Source organism: Columba livia, chromosome 3 (genome assembly GCF_036013475.1).
Source record: "Columba livia isolate bColLiv1 breed racing homer chromosome 3, bColLiv1.pat.W.v2, whole genome shotgun sequence".
NCBI classification, from domain to species: domain Eukaryota; kingdom Metazoa; phylum Chordata; class Aves; order Columbiformes; family Columbidae; genus Columba; species Columba livia.
The window spans coordinates 79,424,912-79,451,731 of NC_088604.1; the positions used below are offsets into that span (position 1 = coordinate 79,424,912).

Consider the following 26,820-nt stretch of genomic DNA (forward strand, 5'->3'; position numbering starts at 1 on the left):
CGCGAGTCCCGTGAGGAGAGACGAGCGCGGCAGCGGCGCCGAACGGCACTGGGGCAGCCGCGGCCGGTAACGGGCGGCGGTGCGGGCCGGGGCCGCGCTGCCCTTCGCTGCCTGGTTGCGTTAGGCAGCGGCGCACCCCGCCCGTCCCCCTGGCCCCGGGCAGAAGGGGGCGGCTGCCGGCAAGTTAAAATGTTCGGTGTTCACCTGCGCCCGAGTCCCGCCTTCGGCCGGCTGTCTCACAGAGAATAAAAAGTAATTCTGGAGACTTCTTCTTTTCCTGATGCTGAAAGGTGCTGGGAAGTGGCCTAGAGATGAATTGTGTTCAGTGTTTAGTAGTGGCTTTTTTCTTTCAGGTTAAACTGCCCCTTTCTTTCAGTACAGATTTTTTTTTTTAATGTGGAGCTGTTTATTTAAAGATGGGCACACATTATTTTTAACACCAAGAAGTACAGGTAGATCGGAAAGGTGTCTTTGCCTTGTCCGATTCTCTTTGTCCCTTTGAGAGCAAGGCTGAAAGTTAATGGAAAAGCTACAGACTCTCCATGGACCGTTTTTTTTTTTTTTTGCAGTTCTTATTTTAGTTGTAACCTCACACACACTTTTTTCCGTAGAGGCACAGGCAGCAAATTGAAGCCTGCAAGACAGGAAGAAGGTGTTTTCAGATGTGGTTTCACGTTACAGATAAGAATGAAATTCTGAGTTGTGTGCAAAGAGGCAGCTCTATTTCTTCCTCTCCTCCCTCCTTCCCCAGGCTCCTCATCCCATGTATCTGAGTTAGCAGTCCTAAAGTTGCATGTTAAATCAATTCAGCTACTTGAGCAATTTTTTTTTTCCTTAGGGATACTTTTTTGCAAGAGCAGCTAGCTGAACTGACTCACTGCATCACCCAACCTGATCCAGGGGAAAAGGCAAAGGTACATATCCAGGTACGACCATCTCTTCCAGTGTCTGCTTGTTGCTAGGTCAGTTTAGATACACCTAGTTTTATTTTATTAATTTTTTTTACTGCCTCCCACGAGGGAGAGTGGTTGGCACTTGAGAGGCTGAAAGTTATGCTATGACATCAATTGACTTTGTCTAGCTGTGCTTTACCAATAGCTATTGGAACTGGTCTAAGACTGTTACTGCAGCTTCTTTTCAGTTACTTTCAAAATCTTAAAAAACAAACAAAAACCAGAACAAAAACACACACACACAAAATACCCAACATACACAACAGCTCAGGAACAATATTTTGGTCCCAACAGTTAAATGTATATATGTAATTCACTTCCAGAATTGCAAAAATTCTTATTCCTGTGGGAAAACATGAGTGTAGCACTGTTGTTATGTGCAGGGTTGCTGGAATTATTGTTTTATTTTCAATCCATCTGCTAACCCAGGTTCTTCTTACACCCTTTCAGTTTGAAGAGAATATTCTTTTAATGGTATATGGAGATGAGCTTTAAGGTCAAGGAAACTATTTCAGAGAACTTAAAAGTTTTTAGATTGGTCATTATTCTTTACCTAAAAATTAATTCAAATTACTTTCCTGTCATGTTTGTTCTTAAGTGCCAGGATGTCACAGATCTTGCATTGCTGAAAACTGTTTGAAACAATGAAGGATTGATAGCTATGAACTACAGAGACCATGAAGTGAAGTAGGCAGTAGTTTTATAGTTTAGTCTCAGAGAGATTATGTAATTGCTCCTTCCTTTCCTCTCTGGAGTACAGAAAGTAGACCTGTCATTTGGAAAGGATTGAATGAGAATCCATTCCTACTTTCAGCATCAGTGGCCAATACATTTGCTAGATATTTGAGAAGAAATGACAGAACAATGTTTACATTGCCATGATTTGCTCTTACTGTCAGTGCTCCATACTTTATCACAAGTGGTTTATACTTCTCACAAAGGAACTGTTACTGTTAGGAGATTCAGGTGAATTAACTGTATTTTTTTTGCATTTTATAGCTTTGAAGTTTTCTGTCATGAGTATTTTAAAAAGCCTCCAAACCTTGGAAGAATCAAGCACTTGCACTGTCACACATTTGCACTTCATAAAAGACCATGCAAAATAGATGTAAACTATAATATTTTATAAGTTGTCAGTTTAGAACATTTTCTTAATTATAGAAAGGACTTTATTTATTTACCTCGGGCAAAGTCTTATCCTGCTTGCATCGAAAGTCAGTAGCAGTTCAATTTTTGACTGCCATGTGAGAAGCATAGGAGTTTGCTGTAGAAATGTATAATGAATCATTTTAAGAGGCAAAAAAAAAAGAAGATAAATTAATTCCTTGTATACATAAGTATTATCTGCACTACCAGAGCTGAATTTAGCTTAACACAGTTTTCTAAACTCCAGGGTATTTTCAATATTATTTTATCTTTCAGTGTTGATTTCAACCTATGAATGCTACTTTGGTAGTGGTATAATTTTTTTTTTTTTTTTTTTAAATAAAAGTAAAAATCCTAATATGGGATTTCTTTGTGAAATAAATTTTAGGAAATAGCTGCAGAAGAAACCATCTTACAATTGCAAATGAAACTTAACAGCATGTTACAGAGCTCGGAGTACCTACTAAGTCTATTTCTTTTAAATAAATTTGCTGTGACGTCACAGTATTTTAGCGAGGGCTGAGGACAAGCCTCTACTGAAGAGAGGGATTATCATAGTTTACAGCTTCCTGGGCTCATGAAAAGAGTCTGGCAAATATATTTAATTTTTCAATGTACATGTACATTGTACAATGTACATGCTTGGCATAACAACAAATACCTTCTGTGATTTCATAATATGCATTGCTATTAAAAATGTTGACTGTTTTATTTTCAAGCTCTAACGTTTCTTTCTATGTGCAAGCAAAGCAAGCCTTGAACATGGGAACTAAAAATGTTATTCTGTATTAGTAAATAACAGTTAAATAACGCCCACCAGAGTCAGCTCTTCCCCATCACAAGGTTGTTCTCTAGAGGGGACAGAGATCTGAGTGCACCAGCGAGTAACAGAGATGGTCTTTTAGCGAATCCAACAAATCCACAATTACCAAACTTGCCTCTAGCTTGCAGAGAGGACACAGTGGGAAGTGAAACTGGTAAAGTCCTGCTAGTTTTCCTCTATTAGCTCCACTGGTGCTTTTTAGTAATTCTTATTTGCCAGAATTAAGCTTATGCTCTCTGGTTATACGCAGAAATAATTATTTGTGGTCATCAACCATGTAAAAATGTATCTTAGAAATTATTATGGACTAAATTAAGTGAACAAACAGCCAAAACAGGATGGCTTCACATTTCACTTTAGGAGAAACTTGGTAAATCCTAGCTGCTTTGCCAAGTTAATGAACTAGATTCACTAATCTGAAACGTGGGTTTCTGGAAATTTTGTGCCCTTGAAACTTTTGCCTTTATTTATTTTTCCAAATTAGCATTTGAGTGAGTCCTTTTTAAACTTGGGAGAGTAAAGCAGAGGAATCAATACATCGGAAACTTCTGTTTTAGTCTGGCAAACAGTAGTGGTGGGAGTGCAGTATTTGTTGAGTAATGGAACATCTTGTGGTAGCCTAGTTTTGAAGATTTAATAATACAGCAAGATAAAGCTGTGGGTAAGAACTTCTAGTGAAACACTTGATGTAAGTACAAAAAGCAAAGAAGTAGTGGAGTGCTTGGGTTTTGTGGTCCATCAGGCCTATTACAACAAGAACTTGTGTGCCCAAACCCCTGTTTTACCAAGCTGCTATTAGGCTTGATACAAGTTACTATGTTTCTTTGCAAGTCATGTTTCACTGACATTCTGTTCTCACCTACTGGTATCTGCCTTAAAACCATAGTATCTGGTCAAGTCTGAGGCAACTGTTGCAAATAACTTTCGAAAAGTACCCCTGAAAGTCTAGACAAACAAGAGAAATTGGGAGACTGTGGCCTGGAAATGGCAAAACAATAGGTCAAATTCAGTTTGGGGAAGAAAGGCAAATGTTTAATGTGACAATTGCATATAGCAATATATTCACAATGAATATGAGGAAAATGAGGAGAAAGATAGAACACGGTAAAAAATAAAGAATAGCAAAGTACAGGGAGAACAAGTTTTTGTAGATGGTGAAAAATTAACTACAAATCTTAGCTGTGCACCTGTATCCTCATTCCTGTGTTTCATGTGTATGTGTTATAACTACATTGCATAGTGTATGGCAGCATGGTCTGCATCAAGAGTATAGAAGTAATTTCTGGAGTCTTACTGTCATTCCTGTAGTATCTATAATTTGTTAAGAAGGAACGCTAACAAAGAACTGAGTCTACTAACTAACTGTGAAACTTCTGAATGTAGCAGGTGCAGAGCAACAAAAGTAATCTTGCTTTTAAAAAATCCCGAGATTTATGTGCTTGCATTTTGTGTGCATATGCTTATCTGTCAATAAATCCAATCATGAGGCAGAGACCTCAACTAAACTATTATACATTTCTGGAAAAAAGCAACCAGGCAAGGGGACCCTGCTAATGCGCCTGCAGGGGGATAAGCTGAAGCCTGAAACCGGTCATGTTAGGCTCAGTTTCAATATGTCAATCTAGAGAGCACAAGGTTTCACTGTTTCTGTGGCGTATGTTTGACTTGGACACAGCACAGCTCCCGGAGTGCTGGGAACATTCCCATATCTTGCAGCCCTATAAGGCAAACAAATTAACCACAGGCTTATGTAAGGTAGTCTATCTCTGTGTCATTTCTCCATATAATGTTGATTCTGTCAAATGTCACAATTGGGACATTCCTGTACAACTGTAAAAGAACAGACCAATATCATTATTGACAAAGAAAGCAGTTTTAACTTTTGGCTGCTGGTTAATTATTCCTAGTCCAAAACAGTCTTGGAGTTTTAAATAACTGGTCTAGCAACACATCGAAGCTGCCGACAGTTGAAAGCTGTCTATAGGATATCTGGGGAAAAAAATGCAGGAAGTTATTTCCTAACTCTACTGAAATACATTAGAGGTGAAGAGCTTATATTGAAACAGAAGTATTTTACTCAATATGAACTTCCTTGAATAAAAATGTTTGAAATGTATAAAGCAAATGAATTAGGAAGAATAAACAAAGTTGCCATGCAATTCTGGCAGGCCCATAGTTACTGTGACTATTAGCAACCCCTGTCAGGGAGGAGAAGATTAATGTTCCGCTCTGTTAGTGGCATTTGTGATCTGGAACAGTTCTTTATTTCCATGGGGAAAAGCTGCAGAGGATCAGTAAGAAAAAAGGTTTTATATCTTTTTGTGGGAAGATAGCAATAATATTTTGCTGGACAGGAATTTATTGTCCATGGCAGGAAAAAGGTTTCATCTGCAGCCTTGTGCTCAGAAGGCAGGAAGCCCCTTGAGACTGTGGGTTAAATGCTATTTCAAACAATAAACTAACTGGCTATGTATTATCAGATAGTTTGTGAATCTTTGGGAAAAGTCTCTGTCCTCATTAAATATGGGGCCAGGAAAGGGGTGAGAAGAGGCAAGTGCAGCCTTGATTTGTAAAAAATATTTGAAAATATTATTTCTGTGTCTGAGTGGAAATTTACAAAATCCTGAACTCTTTACATTATCATTAGTTACACTGAATTCAGCAGCTCGCAGGGTTAAAACAAGGTAAGACATAGTTTGTACTTAAGTATAGAAGTTTGTTGAGAACGTTAATTCACAGTTTTAGAGAATGCCACTGCTTAAAGTTATCTTATTTTGGATTTAGTTTTTATGATACAGTTATATTTAGTTTTGCCAAAATAATCGCTGGCTTTCTGGACTGGTCAGTTAGTTAAGTAACAAAGGTTTCTATATCACTTGTTAAAGAACGATACAAGAACAGGCATGCAACAACCAAATTAATCTGTACTGTTGTTGGTGCTCTAGAGATATTTGTATGTAATTGCAGGCTCCTCCTTCTGTACTTGGAAAAAGTTATGTTATTATGACTAACCTAAGTTTTGAGGTAGCAATTTTATCTAGACTGTTGGCTTCCGTTAGTAAATTCCATTATTTTAAAGAGTTCATTATGAGTAGTTTGTTAAAAACAAGACAAAACAAAACTTTCAAATTGAAAAGCCAAGGTAATTTACAGATACCCTTTAAAAAATATGTGATTTTTAACATCGTTAACCATTTTTGGCTGCTGGCACAAGTGTAGTTCTGCTAAAATTATTTTGTAATTGTTTGCTAAAATAACTTTTTAATCCTAGTGTAGGAAGATTGCAGGTTGTAAGTTATCAGAAAAGTAAATGCCACATTGATGGTAAAACCTGGCCTAGCCCCTAGCACCAATGCTTTGTATGTTTCTGCAGTTTACAGCCACCTGTGTAACAACAGCATCCCAGGGATATTTTGAAGGATGGTAATGGATACATTTTTACATAGTTTATACATGTATTCATAAAAAACTTTGTAGTCCCTGACTATACGTACTTCTGGTGCTAAAACCAATAGTCTTCCAACAGCACACAGAGGCAATACACACATGCAGGTCCTCAGGGCAGATACAACATTCATTTTATTGAGGTGTAAATTTGGCAGGCTTAAAATCCAGAAAATTCTTAGCTCTACTGTGGCTTTGTCATTCTTTACAGTTATAGGAGAGGCTCCACTTGTTACTCTAGCATTTGTACAGATATGTGTTGGTAAGAATACAATTTCTCCACTTTCTAACTCTCAGCCTGATTATCCATCACCAGAAACATCATGCCTCTAAGGAAATCTAGGGAAACATACAGAATCAGCAATTTTATTTCTAGTTAGACTTGGTGTTATCCTTTTAAACTAAGAAATGCCACTGTTTTTTGGGGATGAGTTTCAGTATTAATGTGGAAGCAACCAGTGTCAACCCACACCTTGAACAGGTGGGCTCCAATGACATGCCTAAAAAAATACATCTTGGGTTTTTACACATCATGAATTACAGAAATATTAGTGATCTGTTGGCTCTACCTTGGAGACAAAGATATATAGATATGCATGTATGTGTTTGTGTGTGTTCACAACCCAGTGGCAAAACCTCCATTTATGTCAGGTGAAATAAGAATGATGTTCTGAATTTTCTAAATATCATGTCAGTACTCTCAGTGGTAGAATGATTTAAAGGTACACCGTAAGACCTCTCCTCAGAAGACCTGCTCTTTTGCAAGAATTCACAAATTCAGTAACAGAATAATTGGAAAACAGTAATATTATTATTTATGAAAGGCCAAATAGCAAGATAAGACACAGTATTCAATCTATATTTTGAAAATATGAGCAATTTAATTTTTGTCATTTTTTTTTGTTATTGTTGTTAAGTTTTGTAACATGCACGTGAGATAGAAAATAAAGAATTTGGCTATTTGGCTGTAAAGTAACCTTGTTAATAAATTAGTAAGGTGGCCAATATGGAAATGTGGTCTTTATAATGGCAAATACAGTTGCGCTGGTTTCTTTTGTTTGTATTGTACAATTAATAGCAATACATGGTTGTTCATATTTAGAAACTGATTTCATGCACAGACCCCACTTAAGAAATCTATATGACTTTAAGTATAATGAAACCTTAAGTGAGAGAATATGCCAGAGAACACAATGGGGACCTAAAGCAATTATATACCAAGATTTGACACCATCGTAGTATTGGAAGTGCCCGTAGCATAAGAGGATGAATTTTAAATATTTGTGAAAAAACAGTGCAGTTTATGATTGTTGCTCTGCAGCACTTGGGTTCTTAAACTCCATCCGTGCACTGTGAGCCGTCTGCAGGTGAACCTTAAATACTAATCGAGACTACTCTCTCTGTCTGAAGATAGTTATTTAAGCGAATACCTGTAAAAGGAGGAGAGCGAGCATCTGATTTTGGATTGCTGAAGTAACTTGCTTTAGGTCCAAACTAGTATCACTTGATGAACCATGATATGCACCCTGTGTGTTTGTTGTTAATGAAACACGCAGTGTTCATACAGTGGAGTTAACCCGACGTATCGCCGGGAGAGCGGTATTTTCCGCTGGGAAATGCGGGTTCCCGGCGGGCGCACGTTTCACCTCGGCTAGAGCCGCGCCCGGCAGCGCCAGGGTGCGACGGAGCTCTCCGGAGAGGGCGAGGCGGGGCCCCGCGCCCGGCCCTACCTGCGGCAGGGCTCCAGCAGGAAGGGGGCGGCGCGGCGGGGCGGCGGTTCCGGGCACGTCGGCGGGCGCCGCTCGTTCCTCGCGCTGGGACCCCGCTGCCCGCCCCATGGCCGCTCCGCAGGACCCGCTGCCCACAGGTGAGGACGCCGCCGCGGGGAACCGGGCGGGCGGGGTGGCAGGAGGGGCGGCGGCGGTGGCGGCGGCGGCTCACGGGCCACTCCCGCGGGGCCGGGGCAGGCGCAGCGCGGGGGTGCGGCCCGCGGCGCCCTGCCACCCCGCTTCCCGCCCCGGGCTGGGGTCACCTGCGGCGGTGGCTCACGGGAGCCAGGTGAGAAGCCCAACCCCAGCAGAGATGAAAAGGGTTTTTTAGTTGCTCCCTTTCCCCTCCTCAGACGCTAATTTAGGATCGTAGTAACTTATCAGGTGCTATGTTGATGTGATTTAGTGCAGCTTGTCGAGCCTGCACCAGTGTTCAGGGTGTTAGTTTGTACTTACTTAACGGCACATTTAAAAGAGGTTTTCTTAAAATCCCAGGCTCTGTGGGTTTAGGAGGCCCACAGTCTTTGACTTATGTGGTTAATGGTGTACATGACTTTTGAGTACCACATCTCAGGTGTGCCAGCATCATAATTTTTCCCTACCTGTCTGCTCAGACAGGGGCAAAATTTTGAGTAGTTAACAGTAAACAAAAACGCATAAGTAAGTGCTGATGGACTTAGATTTTTCAAAAGCCTAAATATTTGAATTTGTTTTGTTACATTGTCTCCTCTGATTAAAATCTGAAATTCATGTGTCTCTGGTCAAAGCACCATTGCTGATTTGGGTTTAATCAAAGTGCTCAGCTCTGTGAACAACAGTAGTATTAGGGTGATCACTTTGTTAGAGTTGTATTATGCTAAGTTGCACTATTAACATGTATGCCCTGCCTTGGCATGAAAGAGGTCTTATGTGTATGGTAGAACTACGTAACTACAGTAGACCTTACATGCTTCACTCTGTACTGGTGGTGTCACATCTATGTTGCAGGGACAAACTGTAACATAGGGGAATACTACCTCTGCTACCCTGTGCTTTGTGAACCCGCTCCTGCTCAATGGTCAACATGCTGAGGTCTCCAAAACCCCGTTTCAAGCTTCCTTCCAATGCAGGGATGAAGAGCAGATGTAGGATTAGAAGTTTGAATGTGCATGTGTATACGCATACATAGACCTTTGTGTAAATTATCTATAAAATTGACAGCTGTTCACACTGGTAAATGCACAGCATTGCATCCCTGTTAGAGTAGAAGTATTGAACAGGGAGAAATGGTGATGGGTACAAGTCTTGTGGACTGGTTATACTGGACAGTCTCAAGCAGAAAGGCCATGGCAGCTGCTGAGCAGTCAATGTGCAGGTGCTGGGTGGCAGAAAGGAACCTTGGGAGCAACCGTTGAACTTGACTTGCGTCTGAGTCAATTTGCACATGCTGATTTATGTCCATCTGAGTCAACTCACATGTGGTTCCTGGCTGAAGTGTGGGGAAGTAAATGCAAGCAAGTGGCTGTATGCAGTCAGGAAGGAGTACAGTGATAGTGATCTTTTGAGGGATCCCAGATAATGTTGTTATCAAGCTGTGTGCCAAAGTAACTATGAAATCAGACAGTCTGCACTGAATAGTCAGTCAGAGGACACCTGTATTTCCTGTTGGCCTTTCAACATGCAAAACTGTGGAAGTTTTACATTTGAGATAAGCAAAGAACTTTTCTGTCCGCTGTTTTATGCACCTGCATCCAGCTGTACGACATGAGCCACAGAATGCTGTGAGAAAGAAAGAGGACTCATGGCATTTTAATTGCCTTTTTCACAATTAGATATGAAGTCTGTGGTTTTCAAGTTATCTGCCTGCTATCAGTGGTCGACAAGACCATTGTGAATCATCTGCAGCCAGTATGTAGAGCCTTTATTCTTAGGTACAAATATTCATAGACATACATGCCACTTACAGAAAAAGTTGGGACTTGGTAGTGTTCTACAAGCTAAAGAACACAGAGATTGCTGTTCTTCATAAAGAACTAGAAAAACAAAAGGGAAGGAGTTGAGGTATAGGGAAAGAGATAAATTTTTAAAATATCTTTCAGGATGCATACTAAGCAAGAAAGATGCGGGAGTCATGGATTCACACAGTGACTGTGTTCCTGTGTGAGACCTAGAAAGTAAGAGTCAATTAAAGGTACCACCCTGCACCCCACTATCTCTTGTAAAGTCACCCTGGGGTCTGTCAGGTTCTTATTTCAGATGCTTGTATTCTTGGAGCCTCTTCTTTTTTCTCAGTGCTTTCCTCTGGGTTGTGGTAAGTAAATTACCAGTATCGCAATGTATCTGGGCCATATTTTGGAGATGTAACAGAAGACGGAGGATGAAGCCTTTACCATAGCTACAGTAGTCACTAAGGTTCACAAGGGTATGGACCTTTTGTGGGGTCTGTTTTCATCTACCTCAAGGCTCCTCTTACATTTCAAGGACACAAGTTTGGTTTGTTTTTTTTTTTTTTTTTTTTAAATGCATCTGAGAATCCATAAGGAGGAGCTGTAAAGCCTCCAGAACAAGTTGACAGTTGCATGCTTCGCCACTGGATTTGTTCGGTCTTTGCTGATAGTAGAGAAAGAGTGAGACAAGGCATGCCTGGGCTAGCCTTCTTCCCTTGAGCTTTTCTTTGGCTTCTATTACCTTCCTCTTTTTCAGCTTTCCTTTACAGGGTGGGCTTCTTTCTTTGCCCCAGCTCTCTTTCCAGTTCATTTTCAGCTCTCCCCTGCAGTTCCCACTTGGATCTTCCATTTTTAGCTCTACTCTCATGCAATGTCTTATGACAGCTTACTGTATTTTCTCATATCCCAGTCTGATTCTCTACCTTCTGCATTTGATTTGGGAAGCTTACGGTGGTTTGTGCTGGCCCTTGCCATCAGAGCAGGCTTTCTGTTAATACCATGTTTCTGGAGCAGAGATTTCATATTTACCAGAAAAGGCACATGTGACAAGACTATGAGAGGTTTGGTTTGGGTTTTTTTTCCTCTTCTACATATGTCTTCCTAAACTTTGTACTGCAGTGTGAACACGCTCATCTGAAAATTCATAGACCTTTGCCTTTTTAAAACATGCAGAGTGTCCGTGTGCAAAGGCTGTGCTCAAACCTTGTAGATCTGACCTCTCTGATTGTGTACCACCTGCTTGGGGAATGCGTGTGGTTTTCCTGTGAGCACAGTGCTGAGAAAGGGTCTACTTGGCATTGCAGAGAGGAACTGGGCACCGCACCGGACACCCAGAAGCTGCTGCTGCTGGGGCTGCCTCACAGAAGCAGGAGGGAGAATGGCTCTGTCCTGGGGCCCTGGGGCTGCCTCTGTCTCACTACTGCCACCTTTTTTATTTTCAGACCTTTTTCAGTCTACCGTCTTGCGTAGTCTTATGCTTTAACTTGTTGTTCCATTGTATTGAGTGGATTTGTATGAGTAGGTCCCAAAATAAACAGTTATGCTAAATTTGAGTTAAGAATAACGTCTGTGTTACTTCTGTGCTATTTTGGGGCTCAGTGTTTATATGGTGCATTTTGTGATTAATTTCTGGGACTGTGTTCTAAATGCACTGATTTCTGTATTCAGGAGAAGATAATCACCAAATACTGATTTCAATCACCTCTTGCTGGTTGCAGTTGAAAACATTTAATGTGCACTTGTAGTAAGTAAAAGCACTTTTAGAATGAGAATGACAAGAATGGAGTGAAAATCCTACTACATAATTTAAAATGCTTTTAACTTTTTGAAAACATGACCCTTATCAACAAAAGAGATTGTTCAAGGAAATGGCAGGAGGATGTTAAATAACAGGAGTGGTTTTGTGAATCCTGACTTTTTTATGAGATTTGTTTCAGATTCTTTGTGCACTTTTGGTCAGTACCCCACTACTATTTGTCAATTTAGCCATTGATGCAGAGGGGTTGGCATATAATGATTCACCTGCAAGTACTTTGTATCCTTTTGATCTTACTATAATTGAAATTTTAATTATTTTTATACAACAAAATAAGAAGTTTACCTCAAATATGTGTTTTATTATGTTTTGTACTACAATCTGCTGTTTATTATAGGTTAATTTTGTTGTAGTGGGTATGTTTATTGTTTAAATTATTGCTTTGAGGAAAAAGCAGAGTGCTGTCACTTGGAGAACAAAACGTACTTTTTAGCGTATTTGGTGGATTTTACTCTTTATTGCTGAAATGCTTTGTGATTTTTTTAAAAACTAAAAATAATTTAGAGTTTTCATTTAAGTCTATATTTTGTTAACTTAGAGTTGGATTTCCTTGTTGCATGTAGTTTTTCATCCATGTGCTAGGAGCTCTGACATTTTCTAGTTTGGCGTGTTTTCTTGTGGAAATGTAATTCGACATAACCCATGTAATGGCTGCATAGTTGTGCTTTATCTTCGTCAGACAAAGAAGCAAAATATGAATTGCCAGACAGAAATGTTTTTATGATGATGCAGTGATAAAGCTTTCTTATTTCCAGCAGATCATGCAGCAAAAGAGCCGGTGGAAGATACAGATCCAAGCACTCTTTCCTTGACAATGGTATGTGTGTCTGGTCTAACACAGTTAAAATTGTTATACCTCTCTTCAGTTATGTAGTGCAGAAGTGAGGTAGAACATTCAAGAATGTTAATTTAAACTGAGCATATATATATATATATATAGGGGTTTGCTTATCCATGTGACTGTATAAACAAATTTAAATTTACTAACCCTGTGCAATGAAGTGTGAATAAAAATACCAATAATTACATAAGCTGAATTGGATATTATGAGCAGAGCTGTCCATGGGATAGCCTCTAGAGGCTATGACAATATTATTTTTTTATTTAAAAATAAAAAAGGATTGGTGCTGACATTCTTCAGTCTATGTGGGTTGCAGGGATAAGCAAACCCACCAGAGGCTTAAAATTTCAATTGTGCTAAGTTATTATTCCTTCCTGTACCTATTTTGTTTGGTGACTTAGTCATAGAAAGGTAAGACCAAACAGCAGTGCCTTACAGCAGGCGTGGGTGAACCTGGGGAGAGACCAAACAGCGCGCTCTAGTGCTTGCTGGCAAACAGAGTAGCACCGTTTATGACAAGTTTTTGTTTCTTAGGATATTAAACATGCCAGCCTTATGCTGAGACAAGGGGTATGTCAGGAAAAAGTAATAAGAACTTCTGTGAAGCCTTTTAAGAGTTTTTATTCTTATTGTTGCTATGGGTTATTTTTTCTGGGAAAAAGTTACAGTGCTGTGTAGCTTAGAGTCTTCTGTTGTCTAATGTAGTTACATAAACAGATTGAAATGCATTCGTTTGTTTTATGGGTGGCAAGTAAGCAATCCATTGCTTTGCCTTGATGGTTTCTTCCTATTTTGGAGCTTTGCAGCAGAGAGTCAGCATGAAACTGAAAATTTCACTAGTACTTGAAATGCTGATCTTTTACTGGGATCCATTATTGCAGTCTGTGTACGTGCATTTGTGTAAGCAGGTTTTAATAAAAGATACAGACTTTGTGATTGGTTTTGTGGACTGACTAAATGAGATGCTATGTTTTGCTAAGGGGAGTTTTTAAAAGGTGGGGAAAAGTTGCTATGTATGAGACAAATGCAAGTTTGTTTATCCCCCTCACCCCCTTCAATTAAGATGTCTTTAATCTGTTTGCTTGGTTATGAGCTTCTATAAAAGCCACACCTACTTTTAAATAAGGGTAGGGGTCATAGGGAAGAAGGTAGTTTTCAGGTATAGTAGTAAGTTATAACATACCTGGAAATCAGCAGCTATCCCCTTAAACTCAGTAATAAAAGTTTTCTATTGCATCTTAATCAGCTTTTTATTTTTAGAGCAGAAGGGAAAAATATTTGCTTCTTTCAGTACAGTGACATTTTAGTAAAAGCTTATATCTGCTAAGAGAGCTTTTGAAGTAATCTCTGTTCCTCCTGGTAGGCATTACCTTTTCTAGATTATTTTGCTACTTAAATGCAAAATTTCTTTCTCAATCCCTGCTTTTTCATTAAAAAGTAATACCTTTAAAAATACTGCAGCAAAGCAGAAATCTCTTTTGCTTGTGCTAATCAGTAGTGTTTCAGCATAAGAAGAGTGTTACTGTGTCTGATTGTAGACTGATCAACTAGTAGCAATTTAAGAGATGCAACTATAATTATGCAGTTTTATATACTCTTTCTCCAGCACAACAGCACTCAAAATAACAAACATCTGTGTCTCTTGCCTTTTTATGACAGACTGAAAAGTATCCTGTCCAAGACACAGGAGTTCCTAAGGGTAAGTACTGTGAATTCTGTCTATTAAGGTGTCCCAGATCTGTGTTGTTATATACAATAAAACTATTGGTGTCATAAAACTGACTGAAATACTCCTACTTTTTCCCATATGTTTTTTGTTTTAAATGTAGCGTCATCTTCTATATTCTTAAGGTCAGTTTGGTGCGTGTATATGTATATATATATAACTTACGAAATTGCCTTCCAAAACTCAGTTTTGATCTAAAAGTCAGTCTAAAACTATCATCAGAAGATTTTGGTTCTCAATCTGAAAGGAAAATACAGTGGTCCCATCAAAAAACAGTGTTCAGAGAGCAGATGGTAGACATGATAATATTAGAAGGTGGCTTTGAAGAGATTACCAGTACTTTCAGATTATTAGAAACATAATCCAGAAATACCTTCCAGGTCTCTTGCCTCTGCTTGCATTCTAAGCCCTAAAACCAATTAAATCTTCACACCATCTTTTACCTTCAGCAGATATTAACACCATCTACTTGGGAACCTAATATGAGTCCACTCTGTGCAAGTTCCTGCCTTTCCTCCCTGAAAATGGAGGGAGGGCAGGTTCTGTATTTCACTAAAGTCAAATACTTGGATTATACAGTGTGAATATCTCCTTTATGGTTTTCCTTGACGTGTAGGGTGGGATTTTTGTTATCCCAGGCTTCACCTTTGGCTTTTGTCCAGAGAATGCACTGGCAGGGGCTCAGTTGAGGAGTGCTCTGCAAAGTAGCATGTTCTCCATCCTGCATTGCACAGCAGGTCTGCAGTGGGGACAAACCCAGGAAACTATGCAGAAGCTAGTGTCAATGGAGACTTTGCTGAGGAGCATGAGCAATATACCATGGGGGTTAAGGAAAGGTTAGAGACCATTTTGGGGACTTGAGAGAGCCAACCAGAGGAAGTGAGCATCTTTTCAGAATTGCTGCCCAGTAGGGAAGGAGAACGTGGGATAAAAACTAATCTGAAATCATGAACTACTTTCTGTTTATTTGCAAGCAGGTGGTTTGTTCCTTCAGCATTGTTTATTAGCACTAAAAGAATTTCTCTGTAACATTCTTTTCAATGTCCTATTTTTTATTTCACCTGTGATGTTAGGTCCCTCTCAAAAATAATTAGATAAATTCCTAGATTTCAAATTTGTCATAATTGTTTGAAATATAAGATCACATGTTTTCAATATATTTAATTTTAAAAGGAAAGCTGAGAAGAAGTAGAAATTTCAGCACTTTCTGTAGAAAGCAAATTAACTTGGTTTATTTTTATTTTCTGCTTCCTCTTCCTAATCATAAAAAGATTTAAGTATCAATATAGCTTAACATTTCCCCATTTGAGTTGAAAATTATAAAAATAGCTGTTAATATTCTGTTAATTTCTGTGATTTTTTTTTTTTTTTCTGAGAATGACTTTTCATAACTATTTCTATAAAAATGTAGACTTAGGAATCTCTGAGCTAAAAAGTGTTACAGATGTGCAGGTGGGGTGGGGTGAAGGCTGTTCTGTTGCTTTTGTAGGTCAATTATTTAATGGACCGTTTTGGGGCCATAACTTATTAAAGTTTGTAGCACCATCTACCAATTATTAATTAAAGGTGAACTGAGGGAACTTTTCATATTGCAGGACTAGGCTTAATGTTTACATTATGTTTTGATGATAATTCTACCTCTGCTCAAATATAGAACAAATTTCACGCATCAAGTTTCCACACAGATGAAGTAGAATTTTGATGCCTATACTCTGCATTTTCAGCCAGACTTTTTTTTTTTTTTTTTTTTTTTTTTTTCAATTTATTTATTTTTAATCTCTGGATCTACAGTCATAAAGAACACAGGTGACCCTTATTAAACATTTATCTTGCTGGGGCTGGAATACTATTTGGCTTTAAGTTTCAACAGTCTTATACAACCAGAAAAAAATAGGAAAATAATAATTTGGTTTTTTGTTCTTGCAAGTGTAAGGATTAATTCTTTGATTTATGTCAAGTTCTTGAGTGAGATAAGGAAATATGTAATCTTTCTGTTATCTGATGATTCATAAAGATAACAGCTGTTTTTTAGGGAGATCTTGCCACTAAACAAACAGCAAATGGAAATGTATAATACCAGCACTAGAAACAGTCACCAGCATGGAGAGTTCTTGTGTGTAGATAGTATACAACAGAACCTCTTTTAAGCTCCTGTTAATGGTTGGTCACCACCTGACCCAGGGGAATTATCCAGATGGTTTTCTAATGAGGACCTTATTAATCTTGCAGAGTGAAATTTGTTGGCACTAGGTTCGCAAGGGGCTTATGCATCTTTCAAACAGAATTTTTAGGGCTGAAGTGAAGTTTGAAAGTTAAATAGGGTTAGTGCTGTTTGGGGAATGTTGTGCTTTTCAGTGGACTGTCAGGGCAGGTGATAAACACACTTTGAACTGGATTATTTCAGTGCTTCAGAAAACTCCTGTGTAGTAGAGAGAAGCAGAATGAATCTAATTCACAAAAGGGCAGAATAAAAGGCAAATATTTGTGTAGTACATATTTCAACAATTTTTACAGTGTGATGAGAAAATTAAAGCAAAAAGGATTATCCTGACTTGCAACAGTTGTCTTTAGTCTAGTTTGAGGTATTAGTTCAGTTAATATTCTCTAGTCAGCTTTCTGAAAGAAGAACATGACTCTTGCTTCAAAAATAGTGTGGTATTTGTTTAAAAACAACTGCCACACTATTGTCTGATCTCTGCAAGGATTATTTTTCTTTGCACAGCTATGCTCTGCATGATTGTTGTAGTCTCTGCCAGTTTCATATTTGGGGTTTTTAATCCAGCACTTCCCAGTGACTGGTCATCATATGGAGTTACATTTTGTATGCTAGACATCTATAATTTATGTTTGATAATCTCGCTATCTAAATTTGTATTTGGGTGAAAGACCAACGTTTCACAGTCTTTGTCTTAGATGAGGAATACCTAACAGATCAAGTTACATTGGAAATTGCATCTGTGAACATCAAGACCCTTACGTCAGATTCTGGCCTTATCCAACAGGTAAGAAAAACGATATCTGAATGCAAACTAACTTATTGCTGTTGATTAAATAAGTATGTTAACCAGTAAATATATTTTCAGACTGTATCTGGAGAGCATGGAATTAGAACAGAAATAGGCTTTCATTTTCAAGAGTTTAATGAAGTGAGCTTTTGTGGAAAAAAGCAAAATAAAGGTTATTTAATCATTAGTGCGTACTTTGTTGTTTAAATAGGTTTTGATTAGTGTGTAGATGGTCTGAAGAAGAACTGACAAGTGTTAAAGCTTTGTCATGCATACTTTCCCTCTTTACTGCTGAAAATAGATCCAAGGCAGAGAATAAGCGAGGAATTAAGGAATCCTAGGTTTTGGAGTCCTTGTGTTTTGCACTTAGGGAGGCATTTGACTGTTCTGCTTTGAATTTGGGACATTGTTTGTGAAACCTTACATTAACATAGGGTGGGTGATAGTGAAAGACCTCCATGCTCAATGGTTACTGTCTTTCGAGTGAATGTTATTTGCTGAATTTCAAATAGATTTTCTTTGGGTTGAGCAGAAAACTTGGAGAAGACAAATTAATGAGCATTTTCCAGCAAGATGAAAGGGTCCCAGCTGAATTTCATCAGTAAGAAACATGAGTTTGGTATGCATTTCACAGATGATGGAGGTAACTGTCTCACTCCAATCATCAGGAAGAGAGCATTTATTGCCAGCTTAGAATTACTAGAAAGATATTTTAGCATATTAGGGTGTTGATGGGTCTACAGAGCTGGCAAACTTTCTCCTTATGTTCAGATTGTGCATGGGTTTATGGCTTTGATTAGACTTATAGAGACTGACTGGATCTTAGTTGTGAGCAAAAAATACATTAGATTGTCTTAATGAAATTACATTACAAGAAAATTATCTTGAATAAACCTTACTTCATCTCACTTGATAAAAGTGGATAATAACTGATCAGTAAAATTACCAATTTTGAAAACAGATATATGGCACAAGGAAGTATCCTTATTTTTCTTTGTACTTTTTGCAGTACTAGCCACTCTTATTATTTTTATCATGAGACATGAGTATAATGACATTTCTTAAAGACATTTAGGTATTAGCTTTTACAGTACAGTTTGAACTTTCATGAAACCCAGGATAGCAACTTAGCTATTGCAAACTAAGTGAACAGTATCCACTTTTCTTTTTTTTTATTTTCTTTAAATTTTATTTGCTTATTTGTTTATTTTGAAACAGATCTCTGGGGAGGCTGAGCTGTGATGAGCAGCTCCTCATTCTCCCAAGTAGTTAAGCTCTTTGGGATTTCCTCAGGACTTAATAATAATGTTCTACCTTTCAAAGGAATTTGTGGGAATGGAGACAAAGACTATGTTCAAGATTTCCAGATTTAATTTTTCTTAAACTTTGGGTGCCTACATGTTGCCTTGAAGACCAAGTTTGTGTTTAAAAAGTGCTGCCCAGGGAAGGGTTATGTGGTGCCAGTGCAAAAATTAAACTACTAGAAGATAATGGCAAAGATTATTTGTTGCAAGTGATATGTGCACTGTTAGATCTGACTTGAGCAGGGATCGGACATTTTGTTGGGTGAATTGATGTTGCATGTGTGATCTTGCAGTTTTCAGGGAATAAAGACATGCTGAAAACAGCATGCAAATTTTTCCTTTCCTAACAAAGCCTTTAAATATTTTAGAGATAGTTTACCTTCTTTATAATAGGACTGTGAATGTATGCATGTTTACCACACCAACTGAAACTGCCTATATTCTATTTTTACTGGATTTCTTAGTAAATAAGGTGTTGTAGGTAAGAATATAGTATCTTATTATACTGTATTGTTACCCAGTTGACTTGTGTTTGCATGGACAGCCTGCAAAATGTTAAGAAGCTCACAGTGACAGTTTTGGAAGAATGATGCAATACAAAAAAATCAACAATACTTTGTTGCAGCTATCTAAGGGGAAAATCCCATTCTGCTTTCATCTTTAAATCCTCAACAGAAGAAAGCTATTTCAGCCGGCTCCACATTCGCATGGTTAAAATAAGGGCAGCTGCAGTTTCCTGCAGTCCTAGGATTGAGGTGTTGTCCTTCCAGTTTTCAGATGTTGCACTCTAAATAATAGAACTGAAATATTACAACATGTTACAGTCTCAAGCTGCTAAGTAATTTCATTAGGTTTAATTAGCAGGCAAAAAGCCACTGAGGGAATGTTTACTTCAAGCAGGAGAAGGGTTAGACGTGAGCCAGCACAAGTGTTCAAGTCCACCTGTTGTCTAAAAAGGTTTCTACTTATGTAAATAAATCTATAAAAAAGTTCCTCCACCTTTCCAAGATCAATGAAACAATCCCTTACTGCTGCATATTACAGGCAAAATTCATGGTTTTTTCATTGCAAAGCATTTAAAAAAAACGTTTTTAATCAAACCATACGAATTGTTGAACAGCTGTTAAGGGATTAAGAACAAATTATTCAAAAGAGGTAACCCCATAGCTTGTCATTAATTAATATGATATTGTTCAGTGGTTAAAAACAGCAGGGCAGTTTTGTGAGCCAAAGCATAAAAATGCTGCCTGAAGATACTGCAGATTCTCAGTGGTTTCTCAAAACCAGATATATTTCCTGTCTGACTTTACAAGTAGCTTGGGATTTTTCCAAGTAATTCCTGTCACTTGTAAATTAGCCAAATAGTTATTCTGGTGTTCAAATACGTTGGTTTGATTTATATTTATTTTCTGCTTTGTAGCCAGAAGACAAAGACACGCAAAGCCATACTGACGAATCACTTTCAGGTAATATGTCAGCTTTATTGTTCTACTTATTTTATTCCTAGATTTCCTTTGAAAGTACTTTATTAAAAACTGTAATTTGTCATAACCAAGAACTGCCTTGGTAATCAATGCTTGTGGAGTTCATTCATTACTAGTGTCATTTACAGCTTCCCCTTTCTTCTAAAGGGGGTGGTGATCAATAATGCAGACCACGCAAAATGTTTCAGTTGGGCTTTCCAAAACGTCCACCTTTGGAAGAAAACTGTAAAAGCTACCTGGAAAGAGCAGAAGCTGCCAGTAGGCTCTAGGGACTTATCCCAGAATTTTATGAGCTCACCTGGTGCTGGGGTATCTGTGGATGAAATACAGCCCTGTTAATCAACACTGAACAACTGAGAATTTCCTGTTAGTAAAGAAGCTTCTCCTATCATGTAGCATTAGGATCATGCAATTAGGTGGGTAGGTCGTTATTTGCTCATCAGGATCTGACACAGGACATCTTAGAAAAGCAGCGTTCCTTATTATGTTTCTGATAGTCTGCACATGGCGTAGCACAAGAAGCAGGTTGGTTTAGTTTTGTTTACCTGTAAGTGTGTCCTGTGTTTTGTTTACCCCTTCCTCCCTTCTTCTGTTGGAGGATTAAACTTACTCTGGCATCCTTGCAAAGCAAAATAAGATTAAATTCAGATAGGGTACTCTCCTGCCCTTTGAGCTCAGCCAGAACTTTGATTGGATTACATTCATTTTGTCTCGTTTGTATAACTAAATCTTGGTATGAGTGAAGCAAGCAAATTTTGTCTCACTTCAGCAAGATTTTAGGGTACACAAGAAGAACAGAATAGTTCATATATCTGTTTCTGTATATAACAGCTGCAAGGCCTGTGGAATACCTGTGAGCGAAGATGTTACCAGAATGTTTCCCCTTAACAGGGAATCCAAGCATTTGTGTGAAGTTACTTGTCTGCAGCAGTGTTGTTGCTGCACGTCCGAACTTGTTGAAAACTTCTGAAGTTGTCTTTGGCCTGCTAAAAAAGCAAGCTGATGAGCGGCGTTACAAAAATAACAATAGCCTGTTCTTCCCTTAAAAACAAAAAACCGTGCATGCAGTAGCTACATTCAGCTGAGTTGCTTTTGTCAGCACTAACATTCAGAATTTAAAAAATCACAATTTGATGGTTGGTCTTGAATTTTCATACAATCTGTCAATAATTATTGCAAATATAAACAAAACAACAAACAGACGTTAACAGATGCTGTTGTCTGTATGAGTAGGTGGCATTGAGTATGAGATTTGCCCTTTGCCAGAGATAGACAAGCACTGATCCAGCACTTGTAAATTGTGTCACTGTTTTTTGTTGTTGTTTTTAATCCATCTTTTGATGTATATAATTTTTCTTATTTTAGTGTCCCTTTTTCAAAGAGTTTCATCCCAAGCGGGACCAGTTAATTTCCTATTTCAAGCTGTAAAATGAGGCTGGAGGGCAAAAGCTTTAGAAAGTGCTGCTAGGCTGCATCCATCATCTACTACTCTTGGAACATACCAAATTCTCCCTGCCTTCAAAAAGGAGCAGGGAGAGTTAAAGTCACACCTGCAGACAAAATGCTCCAACAGTGCTCTACACCACTGCAATTTTAAAGGTCTTGGTATTAGTATTTGCCTAGAAGTATGACTAGAACTGGTTTCTACATGCTTTTATGGGCTATTAATATGTAATATAATCTGACAGCACCACACTGTTCACAATGCTGGGAAGATGCTGACTGTTGTGTGTGGGAGACCTCTAAATGGCAATTTTCAGTATTTGATGCAGATTTTTAGCACTACCTACTTCCAGCAACTTGGTATTTTTGTTTTGTTCACACGTGGAGGAGTATGCACTTTATTCCTTTCTGTAACGTACATTCAAAATAGGGTTGCTTAGTAGAACAGGGACAGCTTTTATTTTAGGAGCCCTTACAAAGCAAAGGAACTATTCCACTTTTTCATTGTGTTAAAGTACTAGATATTAGTTGTGTTTGCAGCTGTCAGCAGATATTTTCCTGGTGCAAATATTTCATGTCATTATGGAGGCAGCAGCTCAGAAGTGCAAAAACTTTTCCTTTGTTCTACAATATATGTATACAAGATGCACATAATGTATACATAATCCTGTTGGTGACGCAAGCAGCAGTTATGGCAGATTCAAGGAAGCAATGTAGTTCCCAAAACCAAAATAGGCAATATCGCAGCTCACACACTGGGTTGAATTGCGTGTCTTTTCTATAAAAGTATAAGTATGATACTTTCAAAACAAGTGTCCTTTTGATTATAGCCACTGAGCATTGTGAAGAGATAACTCTTAGAAAGTTAATTTCATGAGTACTTCATAAGGAAAGGTATTAACATGTCACTATTCTGACTTTTTCAGAAACAATTCACAAGAACATAATACTCTTCAACTCTGTGCTTTTAACTTTTGGTTCCTGGTGAAACCACAGCAATAGATCCTAACTTCTTCCCATGTAATGATTTTTACTGCAGATCTCAAGAAAACCTGCAAGGAAAATGGCACCTGCTCCTTGTGCTTATTCCGTGCACCAACCATCAGTGATATGCTCAATGATGAGGACTTGTTGTACACAGTGAGGCTAAAGCTGGATCCCTGCCACCCAACAGTGAAAAACTGGAGAAATTTAGCAAGCAAGTGGGGGATGACTTATGATGAATTGTGTTTCCTTGAACAGAAGCCCCAAAGTCCCACTTTGGAGTTCTTGCTACGGAATAGTGACAGAACTGTGGAGCAGCTGATTGATCTCTGTAAATTTTATAAGAGAATTGATGTTGTGAAAGTGCTGCTGAAATGGGTGGAGGAGGAATGGCCCAAGAGAGGGAACAGAACTTACCAGAATGACTTCTAGGTCAAAGAAAGTTGTTAGTCCATACATGTTAAATGCTGGGACTAGCTGCCACTAGTACGTGGGACTTTGCCCTTGCAAGAGAGAGAACCTGTACTGACGGTTTGTATACTGTGTAAGTTTTCTGTACTTTATACACATACATATGTCCTGTGCCCTCAGGGTTGCAAAGATAACCTTCCAAAAGTGGATGGAACAATCCAGGTTGTGTTCTTAAGTCTACAAATGCCTTAAATTTCTTTGCTGCTGTTTGTAGGCTTCCTAAGCAGAAGATGAATGAAAAAGCCAGACCACTGGTTTTGTTGCAGCGATTGTGAACCACATCAGTTGTGTGCTGTTGCTACTGGGAAAGCCACAATTAGAAGGCAAGTCTCTTGGCTGTTCTGGCAGCCCTTCCACAATTTTATATGTTCTACCTAGTAGAAAATGAGGTGTAATTTTTTTTTCTTCTTAAAAAAAATTAAAAAAAAAAGTAAGCTTTATGACACTGGTTTTGGCACAGGAACACCTTAGTGTTCCAAGCAGCAGTTTGGATTTGCATTTAATTCCATGTTTCAACATCATATTCAGGCTTCAAGCTTTAAATGTCTTTTATAAACAAGAATAGATATTAAACAAAATAATTATTTGCATACTTCTACATCATAGGGCAAATATTTGCTATAGAAGAAATCATGCAGTTCAAAGAGACTTTCCAGCCATAACCACTAGGGACTAAAAAAAAAAAAAATCCAACCCCCCTCCCCCCCCCCCCCAAAAAAAAAAAAAAGAATTAAATGCTTTATACTTAACATTAGTTTCCAAAGTTTTGAAGAAAATTTACCCTCTGAATGCACTTATCTGCTTATCTCAAATGCCTCTCATTTTGCAGTGTGAGGTGACAGCTAATGCCTCACCCACAGTATATCCTGACAATTGAGTATAATTTCCCTTTTCACAGGCTGTGTTGTTTTCTTACCAACCTGTGTATTGACCTGCTTTCTATCCCCCCGCCAAACTAGTTGCACACTTGTATGAAACTAGCACAAGTTTATGTATTGATTAAGTTACTCTAATGGAAAATTAACAAGTGAATTCACCTACAGTCCAGGTAGATGTTTATTAAAGCACTTATGGTGGTTTAGGCTGATGTTTCTGAAAGAATTTTGATACTCTGAATTACACTGTTTACATTTAAAATATTTTAGAAATGGGACTTTTTCCTACCATTCTTCTGTGTTCTAATGTTTTTTAAAAAATTCGGAAAAATCAGTTATACAGTACAATGTATAAAGTACTTACAGCTATAATGTCACACACAAAGATGTTGTGACTAAAAATAGTTCTAGTTGTTACCCTTACTAAAAGCATCTCAGACAATACTAATATGTACATAGGTGTATATACCAAAGCACTGGTGAGCAGTATGTCAAGATGTGGGGCAAAACTAGAATGGGGTACAGGTTGATGCACTATTTACTTTTCTCAAGTAGAAATTACTAAGAATTAGTAGCAAAGCTGAGGGAAGTCTAATGCTGTATACTGAGTTTCTTACTGTAAGAGAATGAAAATGGACCTCTAGTAATACTGTACTATAGATACTGATTGATTTGGTTACAGAGGAGCTAGAAGTAGAGACTAACATTTTCAATGTCAGGCACTAGTTCTGAGGCGACATAAAATTAGCTTTATTTTAGTGACTTCAAGAAGCTGACGATCTAGTTTCAAGGTGAAAAGACTGACCTAAATTTGAGGTTTGATTTTTTAATTTTATTTTTTTTTAAGCTTGTGGAAGACTGGAATTTTTAATAACTTTATTTTAACTGTTCCTCAAAAAAGCTGCTACTCTCTGGAGCAGTATGTTTTCTAGCCATATTTTAAAGAGGAAATCCTACTACTCTATCTTGTTTGGGCTGCAGTTCAAATGTTTTCATGTACCTCTTCTAGGAACAGGGTTTTCCCGACAGATGTTTGCTGATTCTAACTTTTGCAAGTAATCTTCTGTTTTTAGTTGGGAGCTCTAGAATCATCTTTGAGGACTACTGCTGTGGCTGGGCTGCCTGCTATTTTCAGTTCCTACAAAGCCATCTACTGCATATGTGCAAATAGCTCATTATGTAGCTTGTCCAACATGATCCTCATACCTTGGGCCTACTATATGCATGGTTAAGGATCGTGTGCCTGTGTGTTGTTGTTCTTCAGAGTGATGAGTGCTGTCATGTATGCCAACAGCTTTACTCCCCCATAACATACCACAGCTGTATGTGTGGAGTGTTATAGTATGCTCTGCTTTGGTGGATCCAGTACAGCAAGGAGCTGGAGCCCTCACCTGACACTGACAATGGAAACATGAAATGACACAGCAGCATTTCTGAATCAAGATGTTGAACTCAAATCTTACCCCTTTTCTTGTTTTCTGGCTAAAACTTGTAAAATTTTGAAGAAACACTGTTGTCTTGTGGAAATGAGTTCTGATCCCTTGAAGTTCTTGAAAAGCCAATGTCAGCTGCAAGGATTCATATCTGATGGAAATAAAGCTGCTTCTGAGAGTTCATATGTGGATTCTTTATAAATTCAGCACTGAAGGTTGAAAATGTTAGCCTTAAACTTAATAACACACTGGATTACTTATTAGTATACTTGAAATATTTTTTTCTTCTTTGTATGGCATGAATTGAGATGTACACACTTTTTTAGTTTTATATCTGTTTACAAGATATTGGTTCTGAATGTTCAGTTTATTCTTATATCTTCTGTTCTAATGTGTACTATTTTTAGAAGAAATACAGATTGTCAATTTTTGACGTTATTGTGTTTGTTGTTATTACAGCTAGGAAAACAGCTGTTTTCTTTTTCACCAGTCACATTGGACTCACTGAACTCTCAGCTAGTTGTGCTGTGTAAAAACCATCTTATATACAAGATTCATAGCATCATAAAGCACCTATGTTTGCAACAGATACTGCTGTTCAAGAAAGGAAGATGCACTTTCAAAATATTTTCCAGATGAAAAAATGAGTTAATTTTAATCAGATGGTTGAACAAAGATGTTTAACTAGGAACTTGCAGAGGAGTTAGTAACTATAGACAGGTATGAAACCTACACTGGATGAACTCTTCTGGAATTAATGACCAGTCTGATAATGAAGGTTAGAGAATCACATTGATATTGAAAAACTCTACTAGCTTATCAGTTTTGTTCCATTGCATCTCTCTGCTATTCCTATATGAGACCTGCTCTCCCTTCAGGGTTTTCCAGTTCTTTGACTGCCACCTCTGTGCCTGCAGGATAATCAGTGGCCCTTTCCACCCAAACCACTGTATTCTTTCATTTCTGCAGCTTTATCTAAGATGTGATGAGCCTAATAACTGTTCTTCAACAGCAAAGGTACAATCTTTTGCTCCAGGAGCCCCCAGTTTTAGTGTGAGTTCAACTACGGGTCATCCCCAACAAACCGGTGACAGCGTCCAGTTGCCTTCCTGGCTGCATGCACTTTCCTTTGGTCTGTGGAGAAGAATGCAAGATGCGTTTGGGGATGTCCTTTGGAAGCCTCACATAAAGGATAGGATAGTCCTGAATCGATAGTGAGTAATGGAGAGCTGCAGCTCCATCTGGGCAGTGCTTTGTGCAAGAGACTGTAATTTTCATTGTCTCAAACTCTGACTGCCTCCCACAGTTCCAAGTCAAGCTGTTAGCAAGTGGAAAAAAAAAAAGTAATACTGTTGACTTGTGGCCAGATATAGTTAGA

The 26,820-nt window shown here is 38.3% G+C and overlaps 1 protein-coding gene across 12 annotated transcripts; it reads left to right on the forward strand.

Moving 5' to 3' along the window:
• The first annotated feature begins 9 nt into the window (after positions 1-9).
• On the forward strand, positions 10-25,880 carry EDARADD (EDAR associated via death domain). Of its 12 annotated transcripts, none has more exons than XM_065057802.1 (7): positions 10-290; positions 839-926; positions 12,632-12,693; positions 14,377-14,416; positions 17,330-17,445; positions 20,173-20,218; positions 22,719-25,880. In XM_065057802.1, exons 3-7 carry the CDS (start codon positions 12,691-12,693, stop codon positions 23,093-23,095), a joined length of 582 nt encoding a protein of 193 aa, XP_064913874.1. In that variant the 5' UTR covers positions 10-290; positions 839-926; positions 12,632-12,690; the 3' UTR covers positions 23,096-25,880. The 12 variants fall into 12 exon arrangements, with proteins under 12 accessions (XP_064913874.1, XP_064913873.1, XP_064913876.1 ...); XM_065057801.1 differs by having other exon boundaries at positions 12,635-12,693; XM_065057804.1 differs by having other exon boundaries at positions 12-290; positions 17,345-17,445.
• Positions 25,881-26,820: the final 940 nt, after the last annotated feature.

Bases quoted from the DNA above. Each gene is read 5' to 3' on its own strand.
- EDARADD (XM_065057794.1), top strand. From the start codon at position 8,203: ATGGCCGCTCCGCAGGACCCGCTGCCCACAG. The intron at 17,446-20,172 runs GTAAGAAAAACG...TCTGCTTTGTAG, and splicing joins ATTCTGGCCTTATCCAACAG to CCAGAAGACAAAGACACGCA. The intron at 20,219-22,718 runs GTAATATGTCAG...TTTTTACTGCAG, and splicing joins TACTGACGAATCACTTTCAG to ATCTCAAGAAAACCTGCAAG.